The sequence below is a fragment of the Oreochromis niloticus genome, linkage group LG20 (genome assembly GCF_001858045.2).
Source record: "Oreochromis niloticus isolate F11D_XX linkage group LG20, O_niloticus_UMD_NMBU, whole genome shotgun sequence".
Classification (NCBI taxonomy): domain Eukaryota; kingdom Metazoa; phylum Chordata; class Actinopteri; order Cichliformes; family Cichlidae; genus Oreochromis; species Oreochromis niloticus.
The window spans coordinates 31,550,692-31,563,458 of NC_031984.2; the positions used below are offsets into that span (position 1 = coordinate 31,550,692).

A 12,767-nucleotide genomic window follows, 5' to 3' on the forward strand; every position below is an offset into this window, starting at 1 on the left:
CAGGGACTTTATGAACCAAGTGCAGGCATCAAGGGAGTATGACTCCGACCATCTCACTTCACTGCTATTATTATGTTGTATTCGCTACAGGTCTTGCGCGTCTTTGAACTCAGCATTTACAGGATTAACAAAGCTGCACATCTTCCACAGACTAATCAAAGCAGGCCCGGTGACCTGAAGTCGCTAGGTAGCCGCCATATCCGTTCAGTGAATCGCTTCTGAGGGTTTGTTATGGAGCAGAAAACACGGACTGACTTCAAAGGGTGCGCAGGTTACTTACCGCAGAGGAGCACCGCAACCGAGGCTCGCATCTCTGAGCGTGCATCCACCCGCTGTGCCGCAGCAACCTGCCACACGCAACACAGTAACAACAAAGTCATGTGACACGGACATTAAAGGCAGTTTTTGTGTTACTGGATGCAAATTGAGCGTTGGGAAAAGTTAAAAATGTGGGAAAAATTGAAGCTTTGACTATTTTTTTTCAATTGACGACCAACAATTGAAGTGCAGAGGACAACCAGGACTCCTTCACAGACTTTTTTTCATCCACTCTCTGTTTCTACTATTTAAATCACCGTTTGCCACTCTGCTCTCTGTAAACCAGTTGTAAAGGAGAAAAAAAAGTATAAACTGCTTTCAACTATCCGGCGAGCTAAGTATAACTGCTTGTCTCTTATTTCAGAAATGAACTGATCATAAGGATTATCTTAAACCTTCTCACCGTTTGTGTCGCGTTTCCAACGTTTCCTTCTCTGCTGCCCCTCTTCCTCCACTTGTTGCGGAGTTCCCGGACAGAAGCGGCGCTGAGCAGTTCTTCTGCTCCTGCGTCTCTGCCCGGGAAATCCCGGGCCGGACTTACTGGGGCGGAGTTTCTTAATACGCACGCAAATGGGCCGAATCCTTGGGTTGCGAGTTCGATTCCTTCAGTGGGCAGATGAGGCACACCCAGTTGCCTTTCTTTAAATGAGTTTTCGATTAGTTTAGAAAGATTACAACTGGACTTCTTTATGTTTCCCGAAGACGTTTCACCAGTGAAGGAGGAGAGGTGAAACGTCTTCACGAAACATATTATTATTATTATTATTATTATTATTATTATTATTATTAACATGTCATCATCCAGAGCCGTCTATTCAGCTGTTTAGTCTTGAGTCCATGCAAATCCATTTACAGTATCTTCCACCAATCTGCTTTCCCCCCCACTATATTACAATAGGTTAACTTCCAGCAGATTATACGTAATGTATACAGTAACTTTTAAAATGATTACTATGTGAAATATGACTAGGCCGCAGTGCTTAAGTAAATAAACATACATGGAAAGTTATGGTGTTGTGCCAAAGAACTTACCCCTGCCAGAAATGTTACTATCCTCGGAGTAGGAGGTTCTAGAGGTGGGTCCATAGGTGTTGGTACTGGATCCATAGCACAGTACGTTCTTTTTCAGTTCACTCTCATGTCTGTTTTATTTTTATGTTATATTTATTTTTTAGTTTATTTGGCTGCTTTATCTGCTTTTTTAAAACAGTTTGTTAACATACCAGGACGGCACAAAAGCTACTTTATTATGTACTTCACTTTATCAACATGGTGCTATGTATGCAATAATGCAGTGTGAAAAAACCCCTGCTAAACCAAAGGGAATTCAAAGTAATTCCTGTGTCAAGTTTCCCTCCAGAAACCCGCCGCATGTTTTCCGGCGAGCCCCCTTTCTGTCCCCGCGAGCAGGAATGCGCGCTCCCTGCCGGACGGATTGGATTCCCTTTGATTTAATCCAATGAGGAGCCGTGATCGCGCGGTATCACAGATTCTATGTTTGAAAGCACCAGCCCAGCCACGCAGGTGGACCGCACGGCGTGACTCATAGTTATGTCCGGGGATAAGAAATCTCATCATAAATAAAGTTTGGTGCAGTGAATCAATCTTATATGAACTAAAGCTGTTGACTTCATCTACGGAAAGCAATCCATCGCATTGCACATGTGGATCATTTCACATGGGAGTAGTGTGTAGTTATAACTGTTTCTGATGTGCGCCAGTGTTTCACTGCTGGCAGATCGTCGTCCAGAACAAAGCCTGCTGTAAATCTCTGTCATATTGCACATTCCCTGAGCTGCTGCAGGACAGCCCCTCTTTGTTAGAGACCAGGATCCAATGCCACAACCAAGAGAGAATAGGCCTTTCATACTGAGAACAGATCCCTGACACGTAAATGAAGTAAGAGCCAGTATTTGGTGAAAGTTCACTGCTCATGTGTTAGCATTGTTTTTGGTTTTTGTTTGTTCGTCTTTTGCATGCTGCACTCTCACACAGAGGTTTTCATATCATTTTGCACATCCATCATCTAATGACTTGGAAGATACCACCCAGCAACATAGTTACAATTAGCCAATAAAATGGTGCTGTGTGTATGGATATATCAGAGGATGTGTAGTGCAATTAGCTCAGCTTCACCATTGACTTTGAGTTGCAGTTTCTGGCAACTTGACAAATGCAACAGTTGTCTACATTTTTGCTCTCCTCCAACTCCCAAGAAAAAATCTCTGGCTCTTTTGTACTTCCCAGCCACCGTACTTTAGCCACAAAATGTTCACCAGCTAGTCAAGAGCAGAACTGGGATGCTTGATAGGGAAACAGCAGGGTACAGTTTGGTTTTTAGAGCTGGAAAAATGCCGAATCCTCAGCTGAAAACAACATGCGTACGAGCGAGACAGAACAAAAACAGTCAAGTTGTAAAACAAAACCTTCAGCTAAAAGCTGCTAAAATGCTCCATAGGCCTGGCAAGATGCAGATTCAGAGGACAGCTTGCTAGTGTCGGCCCATCACCAGCTACTTGTTTCACACTTTGAGATTTATTTTTTTATAACTGTAAAGAGAAAATGTTTAAAAATTGGAGTGGTAAATGACTTTCTGTAATTTGAGCCAGGCATTTAATATGCTGGCAAAGTGACTATCATTATTAACTAACGGCATTAATGATGGGTGAGATCTATTAGGTGTAACTTTGAGTGAGTGCAGAAGCTGTGCTTTTGCAGAGGTGGTAAAGAGAGAAGAGATGAAGGCTGTGGGCAAAGAGAGACAAATATGGGATTGAACTTATACACTTAACTGTGTATAAGGTTCCCCTGTGTAGCAAAACACTGAAGCAACATACCTTCTTAAGCAATGTAAATATTGCATACAGTCTCACACAAATATGAGACTGTATGCAATATTGTAAGGTTAATGTGTTGCAATGAAAAAAAGTGCGCCTTTACATAAAGATGGATGTGCTTCACTCATGTTTTCATCTGTCCTGTTCAGAGTTCAGCCTGTGAGGAAAGAAGGGACTCAGACTTTTCTGAATGTTTCTGGGATCCTGTTCTGGTCTCAATCCAGTTGCTATGCAGATTGCTCTGTTAAATAGCAATGGCCCTTTTTATTTTTAATCAGCCTTACTGATTGGGGCTGTGGCTACGTTGTAGCCACAGCCCCAGGGTGGCTGTGGCTACAACGTAGCTTGCCATCACCAGTGTGTGAATGTGTGTGTGAATGGGTGAATGACTGGATATGTAAAGCGCTTTGGGGTCCTTAGGGACCATAAAAGCGCTATATAAATACAGGCCATTTACCATTTATATAAAGTGTCAGATTGACTTTGTCTTCATCATAACACCTCACAGTGTATGTTTATATGAATATTTGTACATTATAATTAAAGAAAAAGCACAAAAAGTACTTTCAAAAAATTTAATAGGAATATCAGTGTGTACACCCCATACTAATGTGGTCAAACAACACAAACACTCAACATCTTGAAAGCACTTTTGGTATAGGTAACTGATAACATACTCTGATATAGTCTTTCCGCATACAGTAAATCAATTCCATCTGTTATTATTGGCTATAGAGTGAAATAAATGCTCTTCACAGGTTATCCGCCTATTGTAATAGCTTAAATACATGAACACCACCAAGGGCAGGGGTGATATTGAGGACTCAAACAGTACATGGACAGTTGAAGGCATTTCTGTGACATAACACTTGCAGGTAATGTGTAAAACTTGAAATACCAGTGAAAGAATGGAGGAACCTCCAGAGCAGCGTTTTATTTTCATGGGTGACAAATTTTCTCTTTTCCAGTCACAACAGCAGTTCTAACTCTCCTCTACTACAGCAGCTGATGACATGTAGGAGGCATCATCGCAGACAGGTGTTGTACTTCTGCACTCGATCCCGGATCTCGTCCCGCACACTAGTTGCGTTGTCTTTCAGCTCGTCCAACTCAATGCGCTGCTTCTCCATCCTCATCTCGTTGTTTTTGAACATTTTCTCAAGTTCTGTAATCACAGGGAGCAAGAGAAACGTTAAAGTAACAAGCATGCACAAAAGGCTGAAAGGTTGATCTATAGCCACGCCCATGACCTACTATGAAGTTCTTAGTTGTTTGTTTAGAGCCAAAAATCTATGCCAAATCTGCTTATGCGATTGTTAAACCCTAGAGTAAACAATAAACAAATCAGTAATAGCTCTATCCTAAATTAATATAGGACTTAAAACTAGTTCCAAGGCAGAAAGAATAAATACAGTACACAACTGTACAGAATAGAATAAAATAAAATACTATATACAGTAGAATAAAATAGAATAAAATATACAATAAGATAAAAATAGAATACAAATGCTATATACAATTGAGTAAAAATACAATGAATCTTGCTGCAGTAACAGCTGCAAGTTACCCTGGTATTAGCATAAGGCAGGAGCTGTATTACATAACTGTGCCATCTAGTCAGAGTCTTTTGTACACTATGAACAATGGCACATTATTTAAATGGTGGTAGTTTAACACTGGAGACTTCTTTACAGGCAATATCTGGCCAAGTCGCACACTACGGTCACAATGTGCTGTATGCAGCTCACCTGAAGAACACAGTCAACACTGAGCGCAGCCATATGAACTTACGGTCCAGTTGTGTTATACCACTGGTGGCATTCTTGAGTAATTCTTCTGCATCCTCTTTGAGATCTTTGACCCTCTGGTTGATGTCCTTCAGACCTCCAGACACCCCACCAAGAGACTCGATCTTCATCTGCAGCTCACGATACTGTTTCTTTGTGTCGTTGAGGCTCTGGCAGATGATGCAATCATTTTATTCAAGATTTTATATATATATATTTCTTCTATAATTTTGGTCCAAACTCCACCAACAGCCTCACCTGCTCCAGTGAAGATGTTAGGTCAGTGGCATTGTCGGCCAGTGCTTTAGCCTCGATTGCCATCTGTCTGTTCTGCTCCGTCTTGTTCTTCAGAGCTTCCACCTCCTTGGAAAGGTTCATTAAACGCATCATGACATCCATCTGCTTGGCGTCTAACCTCACCAGCTTTCCCTCCACCTGGAAAAAATGAGACACGAAGAAGTCAAGAGTTATGGGAACCACAGCGTGCCTTTTTTCCTGTATTCCACCGCTCACCCCAACCAGTCATTTGTTCTGCTGGAGCTTTCCCATTAAAAGGGAGTTTTTCCTTCCCACTGTCACCACATGCTTTATCATAAGAAGTCGTCTGATGAGGTTTTCCCTCTATTATTGTATCTTTACCTTACCATATAAAAGCACCTTAATGCAACTGTTTTTGTGATTTTGGGCTATATAAATAAAACTGAAGTGAAATGAACAAAAGTGCTCATTGGGGAGGTAGATGACAGAAAATATGTGAAACCTGTAAATTTACATGTTCCAGGATTCTGTACCTCAGCAGTAGCGTTTCTTGTGCTGTTCAGGTTGTTGTGGGCTTCTTTCAGGGCAGCCTGTGCTTTCTCTATGGCCTTTCCAGACGCTTTTAATGCCTCCTTGGTAATATTGGTCATGTCTTTCACTTCCTCTGCTCGTCTCCTGCACAATAGCACCAAAGATTAGTCAGAGAGAAAACCTTTTTCCTAGAGCTCTGCTTAATAAATGCATGTTCAGTGCATTTAATAAAACTTAATTATACACAGCCTATTAATGCCATGGTTTGCCTGGTCCCAGCTGAACCCAAAGAAAAAGGATAGATGTGTGGATATCCTATTTGAACTTTAATAACAACAAGAAAGACAATATCAGAAACCAAAATTCATGTTGTAGGGTATGGATGATAATAGTGTAGCCACAGAATGCAGGTGTAACAAACATAGCCTTGGAGCAGGGGTGGCAGGAGCAGGAGAGTTTTAGAGGGCTGTTGTAGAGGGGGGCACCAATAAGCATATAAAGAGATCAAATTAATCAATTTGAAATACTGAGCAGCCTTCAGCTTATTGCTGCAGCCCTCTACAACAGTCTGTTTCTCGTGGTCCAGCGGGAATCTTAACTGCCTTCTGCTGAAGGCAACATTCATCTTTTATATGCAGTCACAGTTTAACTTTCAGCAAGCTGGCTTATGGGAAATGTGGTCCTTAATTTCAAAACAAAACAAAAATGATATCTCACTTGGCCTGTTTAGCTGCGTCAAGAAGCTCCTTGACTTTAGTGGTGTGCAGTGTGGTTTGATTGACAATCCCCTCAATATTGCCGATGTTGGAAAGACTTTCCTTTATCTGCGCGATCATTTTGTCCAGAACGGTCCTGTTCAGTGGCAGTGTGATCGACAAGACCTCCTGAGCCACTTTCTCTATGCTCTCTGGGTCGGCTCCCTCCTCTGGGCAGTACAAGAGAGCACAGGGACAAAAGGAGTGCAAATGCAGGAAGCATCAAGTTACATTTAGACTCTGAAGCAATATCATCCACATACCAGTGAGAAAGTTTTTGATCTTCTCAATGAACTCTGTCAGGTTCTTATTGCTTTCTTTAAGCTCCTTGCTCAACTTGTTGGCTTTTTCCAGCGTGTTTATCGTCTGGTTCTTCAGGTTTTGTGTCATAGCAGCTATGTCCTGGAGCTGGACACAAGGAATCAAGAGTCAGGTCAAAGAAATATTTCACTCATATGAGACTAAACTGCGCATACTGTGAGCACCTTTTTGGAGACTTTCTGCAGCTCCTTACTGGCAGTGTTCAGACTGTCTGTAACGTTCCTGGCGTCATTCAGCGCAGCTACAGATGTGCCCACAGTCCCGCTGCATCCCACTCCTCCACATACACGGTTTCCCTGATCGTCATGGCAGCCGGCGCCACCACACCGACTGTCTGGGCAACTGCCATTGACGCTGCTATTGCTGTGACCACCACACACCTTAAAGATGGCACCATGCACTGACTGAGTTAGTGGGATAAGATTCAACGCTGGACAACAAGACTTAAATGCAGTTTTGTGAAGATAAACCAAATTTCTAAACTAAACAATTGAAATGTTGTGTTATCAATATAAAAACCAAAAACCAAATATTTTAATTTCACTACTGCAAAATACTGTTAATAAACAAACAAAAATACAGTGCAAGTATTGAGCTTCACTTTATAGTTGTCAGTGGAGACAACAGACGTGTGTCAGCATTCTCAGACTCACTGCAAATATCCTAATTTTCTTAAAAGCCTGCAAATAAATACCTTAATTTGCAGGCTACCATCAGCAAAGAAATGCAGTGACATCATAATGTGTGTGTGCGATCTCATTTGTAAAAATATGGTACATGACAAAATTCCATGTATTTTAAATAATCTTTTTAAGGCTCTGCATCCTTGTAGATTTGTAAAGAAAAAACAACCCCAAAACCCCACTGCTGCTACGTTTGCACATCAGGGACTGTCACAATTATAACATACCCACCAATCAGTGATGGAAAACCATTTTCAATTTCTACTTAATCCTTTAATCATGAGCTGATTTGGCTTTTCCACTAGATGTCACTGCAAGACTCAAGCATAAAATTCCAACACTGTTTTTTGCAGATGTTTCACAATGTTCATAAACAAACTTGGCATGTTGAATGTTTAAAAACACATCAGTGAGGTTTTTTCCTTTTTGTTTGAGTACACTTCTCTTTTTTTAACAGGTAGAACATGTCGATATTATTAAGAAAACTCCACTTTTTAGGAATTTACAACATTAGATGCCCAATGCCTAAATTTTAATCTCCTTTTCACTTTGTCAGTTTTTCCACCTCAGAATGACAGAACAAGTTTCTTTTTCTGGCATGGATTCTTTTAATTGGAGAAAATGTATCTGGAGTTTAGAATTGTCTCCTGGAAGTACTCCTCACTGAGGCTTTCCCTAATCCAAAATCTGAGGCTTAGATCTATGCTTATTCCATTTGACATTCTCTTTCAATGAATGTTGTCTAATCTAGTTGAGGTCGTGGTTAGGTTTAGGGTACATACATAACCCTAACCCAACATACATTTTTTATTATAGCACACTGCTTACCTGGTCGCTCAGGTGATTGACCTGTTTATGGAGGTCGTGAGCTTGTTTTTGTAGGTCGTTGAGTGATTTGTTGTGAGCAGCCACATTACGGTTAATGTCGTTTTCAGTTTCATCCAGCAGGTTTTCTGTGCGTGCTCTGATCTTATTTGACTCTTCCAAAGGACTCATAGGACCAAACACCGAAGCGTTGCATTTCATCTCAGCCTCCAGCGATTCCTGATAGTACTGCTTCACTTTCTCAAACTGATCTGTGAGAAACACCAGCAGCTTTGTAAAAGCAATGTATAAAACCTACTCTGCTACTGGATATGGATTTAGTCTGCTTCCTGTATTTACAGCAGTGAGGCTTCATGTGACATGTTCAAGGTTTTCATTTGTGCCTCTGATGGCAACAAATTACCTGCAAAGCCTGAGCTGAACAGTTCATTCAGCAGCTTCTGTTTGTCAGCCACAGTGGTGTTGAGGTCCCGCAGCTCTTTTTCCATGTTATCCAGCGTGTGTCGGAGTGTCCTGTCTGTTTCTGCTGTCGTATTCAACTCTTGGCCCATGGCCATCAGACGCCCATCAGTGAGGGCAATCTCAGCCCTGAAAAACATACAGGATGTTCTTAAATTATAATTGAAGTAGCTGATGAGAAACAACAAACGACAAGCTGCTATTTCCCCACCTGAGGTCATCAATGCTCTGGCCAATGAGCTGGTAGACCCTGTCCCTGTCCTGCGTAATGATCAGATCCTTCACCTGCTTCAGCTTCCCCTCCAGCTCTTTGATGCGTGCATCCCCAGCTCCCGGTATGATACCACCCTTCAGGATCTCCTGCACTCTGGACTGGATGTGATCCAGGTCCCTTCTAATCTGGCACACGGCGTCATCCCAGAGCTGGAAGCACGGGTGACACTGGATGCATTTTGGGAAGATGCCGGTGAAACCACGAGCGCACTGGTTGCACTGCAGTCCAGTGGCTCCTTCCCGGCATTCACACGCACCCGTTAATCTGTCACACTGGGAAATCTCTGCTCCCTCTGGGTTACAGTTGCATTCTAAGTAGAGGAGAGAGAGAAACAAAGAGTACCTCTAAATAAAATACTTGTAACCACACCTCATATCACTAAATACTGCATCTAGGTTATATTAAAGCAAAACTGGGAATAATCATAAAGAAGAGCACCGGGGAAAAGAAAAGAAATAAAATAAAACCAGTGCTAAGATGACATCTTATTATAAAGCACTCTCTACAAAATACTTCGATAAAAAAGCAACTGACAGTTTAAATTCATCGTGTTGAACAATAATATTTTAACCACTGAGGAATTTTTCTATACACAGTCCCCTTTTTTCAGATGCCGAAAATCTCAAAAGCTGTTTCATGGATAAGTGGGAGCTGTTTCTTTCTTACCATGTGATTGTTAGGGTGCAAAAATGCAAAGCTAATCCATCAAACAGTGAGAGTTTGAACACTACGACTGTAGAAATCAATTTGAGAAAAGAAGAATACGCCGCTGAGCTCATCAACATGAAAAGCCCCAAATATCCAAGGAAGACAAAAGTGGCGAATGACTGCGGGGTAGTGTGAAGAAGAAATGCTTTCCAGGAGGTCTAAGGTGTATCCTTTCAAAGGTTAACACAATATTATTGATTATTGTCTTGAAATGAAATGACAGTCTCCAATTTAATGGCATCTTTTCTTTTTTTTTCAAATATGCATTGAAGGTGTACTGAGTCACAGCTGGAAACAAACACAACTGTCCAGAAACTTTCAGACATAACCCCAGATGCTGACCAAGCTGTAGATCTAACCGGTACAGGTGAAATAGATGCCTAAAATCCAGACGTTGCACAAAGCATCAGCTCTTGAGGATAATAAGTAAGTATGAATTTAGTGTAAAACAAGATTTTTTAAAAATACATTTAAGAACAATCAACCAAACGCACCAAAATGCTCAGCTCTGGTTACAGAAGCCGAAATGTTTGAAGGAATAATTTAACTGTTTAATTCATATTTTTCTTGGTAAAGAGTGGATCACTGATGTATGCTACTGATTTAACATGCCCCTATGTACTGTGTCTCCTCCTAAAGCTATAGACTTTATATTTCATGCTGCATTTCAAGTGGGAAGCCAGAACACCCCCATCATGATGGACTTCCAAGTCAGAGAGTGAGACAACCCTTCAAAATCCAAGATGGCGGCAGTGCACGTAAACAGTAGTAAAACTTGTAATCTGTCCTAATGTTTGGTATTTACTCTAACTGTTCTGGCAACCTCAGTCTGAAATGTTGAAGTGGTTTCACGCGATCTCTGTGCAAAATGAATTATAGCCCATCATGGGTGACTTTGTGAAACTGGCCGCTTATTTTTTGAAGAGGGTGATTTTAAATCTGACTGTCACAAGCTGTGTGATTATTGTAAATACAGTTGAACATATAATCATGTCACACCTTCTCTTAATATTTGCATTTTAAAGCAACTTATTTTCATCCCTTTTAATCTGAAAGCAATGCATGGAACACAAATGTATTATATTCTTTATCGAATGATTGTGAATTATTATTGTTCATGCTCATCATGCTCAGAAGAAGTGATCTGTGATGTAAGATGTTACATGGCGTTCATAAAAGTCACCGTGTGATTTACCGTGGCACTGCTCCCGTGGATCTCCCCAGTGGAACAGCTCACACTCGGTGCATTGTTTACCTCCAAAGCCTGAATGACAGTGACACTGGCCTGTGAACTGAAGAGCACACAAACTGGTCCAATACAAGTACACAACAAGCATATCAAAAAGCACATCTGAGGCCCTCTTTAGACAGAAGCTTGCAATCTTCCTCACCATGTTGCAGTGACTTCCCAGAGCATGCTGCGAGTTGCAGTTACACGGCTCACAGCCCCGATCCTGACCGAAGTTCCAGTAGTTAGGTGCACACTGGTCACAGTTATGGCCTACCACATGCTCCCTGCAGGGACAAGCTCCAGTCTGCCGATCACAGTCACAGTGTCCATCGCTGCAAGCAGACTGGAGGGTACCAGCAGTCACACAGGTACATCCTAAGAACAGGAACAGATGTGCAGAGAAGAAAAACATAAATGACACACCCACATGTTGTTGTTTTTTTAAGATTGTGTAATCCAGTGAATTTGTCATCACTCACGTCTGCAATCATGGGCCAAAGCGTTGCCATAGTAACCGTTTTGACACTGGGCGCAAGACGGGCCATCAGTGTGGTACAGGCACTTGATGCACTCGCCAGTCCTGGGGTCACATGACTCAGGATCCTGGGTGTCTATGTTGCCGTTGCACTCACATGGGAAGCACTGTCCGCCAGGCTGCTCAGGGTTGCCATAGTAACCAGGGGCACACTGGTCACACCGAAGACCTACGAGAGAAAAGTTGGAATAAAGATACAAGTTTTAAAAGTCATTTTTATTTACTTGATAGCACAGTGCTGTCAGTCAAACATGGCCTGAATGAACCAGTATGAACAAGCGCTCACCCATGTAGCCCTGTTTGCAGTTACACATGATCTGATCAGAGGTGTGGTCAACCTGACAAGATAACGCATTGAAGTTATCGGAGTTGGGGTTATTTGGGCAGGGGCAGGGCCGGCAGTGCTGCCCTGATCCAAGTGCTGGGTTTCCAAAGAATGTGTCCATACAACTGGAACAAAATGAGGTAAAAGATTTCCTTTCAATTTGATCACTTGGACAAAGGAGCTGAAGTGTGAAGTGTGGCACTGAATTTTCCTTACCGCTCACAGAGATGTCCTGCTGTGAAGTCCCTGCAGCCTCTGCATTCTCCCGTGCGGGGATCGCAGAGGTCTGCATGGCCATTACACTGACAGGGGGTGCAGCTGGGGAAGCCCCACTGGCCCGGCTGGCAGTCAGAGCACTGCCGCCCGGTGGCTCCTTGTCTGCACTGACACTGGCCTGTAACTGGGTCACACTGGTGGCTCAATGAGCCGTCGGAGTGGCAGTCACAGGCTGGGTAGGGGAGTTTAGAGGGTTATATTCTGGGTTTTTTTTCCAAACATGAATATATATATTTATATATATTTATAAACACAGTGAGTCACACTCATATTTACATGAACGTGTGTGTATAAAACGACTCTTTAAAGTTTCTTTTTTTCCCATTAGACACAGCAAATGTGTCACTTTATAAGCTTTTCTCTGATTTGCTTTATGTCGAACATTTAATCTTGCCTAGAAAACTTATGATCATTATTATTATTCTAAATGGCCCTGATTTGTATCTCCTAAAAGAAAGAAAACAGCAAATTAAATAAGTAGCTTCGTTAATAGAGAACAGAGTATGTGAGCCCATTTTTACAGTCACACAGGTGATTTACATATTTCATGTCTACATGTCTCATCATTTAGCCTACAATTCATTCTAGGCGTGCGTTTGTGCACATGGCCTCGAATACAATGTCAGTAAAACCAACAAAACCAT

General features: G+C 41.9%; 2 protein-coding genes across 5 annotated transcripts in view; both read right to left on the minus strand.

The window, feature by feature from the left end:
• Window positions 1-1,451, minus strand: part of lamb2 (laminin, beta 2 (laminin S)) — a 48,695-nt gene extending 47,244 nt beyond the window's left edge. Inside the window, exons 1-3 of one of the 3 annotated variants that reach the window (XM_005477947.4) lie at window positions 1,351-1,451; window positions 722-921; window positions 281-347 (exon numbers count right to left, since the gene is read on the minus strand). In XM_005477947.4, the coding sequence (XP_005478004.1) occupies window positions 281-311 (31 nt within the window). In that variant the 5' untranslated portion in view covers window positions 312-347; window positions 722-921; window positions 1,351-1,451. Of the gene's footprint in view, window positions 1-280; window positions 348-721; window positions 958-1,350 lie in introns of those variants that run through there. The other 2 variants (XM_025901911.1, XM_005477948.4) reach the window with 2 other exon arrangements.
• Window positions 1,452-3,716: 2,265 nt separating this feature from the next.
• The window catches only part of lamb2l (laminin, beta 2-like), a 52,868-nt gene continuing 43,817 nt past the window's right edge, over window positions 3,717-12,767 (minus strand). Inside the window, exons 21-35 of one of the 2 annotated variants that reach the window (XM_003456969.5) lie at window positions 12,064-12,295; window positions 11,809-11,972; window positions 11,467-11,691; window positions 11,148-11,362; window positions 10,952-11,048; window positions 8,986-9,358; window positions 8,719-8,903; window positions 8,319-8,566; window positions 6,972-7,187; window positions 6,750-6,894; window positions 6,449-6,656; window positions 5,734-5,875; window positions 5,201-5,377; window positions 4,947-5,112; window positions 3,717-4,320 (exon numbers count right to left, since the gene is read on the minus strand). In XM_003456969.5, coding sequence (XP_003457017.2) covers window positions 4,181-4,320; window positions 4,947-5,112; window positions 5,201-5,377; window positions 5,734-5,875; window positions 6,449-6,656; window positions 6,750-6,894; window positions 6,972-7,187; window positions 8,319-8,566; window positions 8,719-8,903; window positions 8,986-9,358; window positions 10,952-11,048; window positions 11,148-11,362; window positions 11,467-11,691; window positions 11,809-11,972; window positions 12,064-12,295 — 2,933 coding nt within the window. In that variant the 3' untranslated portion in view covers window positions 3,717-4,180. The remainder of the gene's footprint in view (window positions 4,321-4,946; window positions 5,113-5,200; window positions 5,378-5,733; window positions 5,876-6,448; window positions 6,657-6,749; window positions 6,895-6,971; window positions 7,188-8,318; window positions 8,567-8,718; window positions 8,904-8,985; window positions 9,359-10,951; window positions 11,049-11,147; window positions 11,363-11,466; window positions 11,692-11,808; window positions 11,973-12,063; window positions 12,296-12,767) is intronic. The other variant, XM_005477946.4, reaches the window with a different exon arrangement.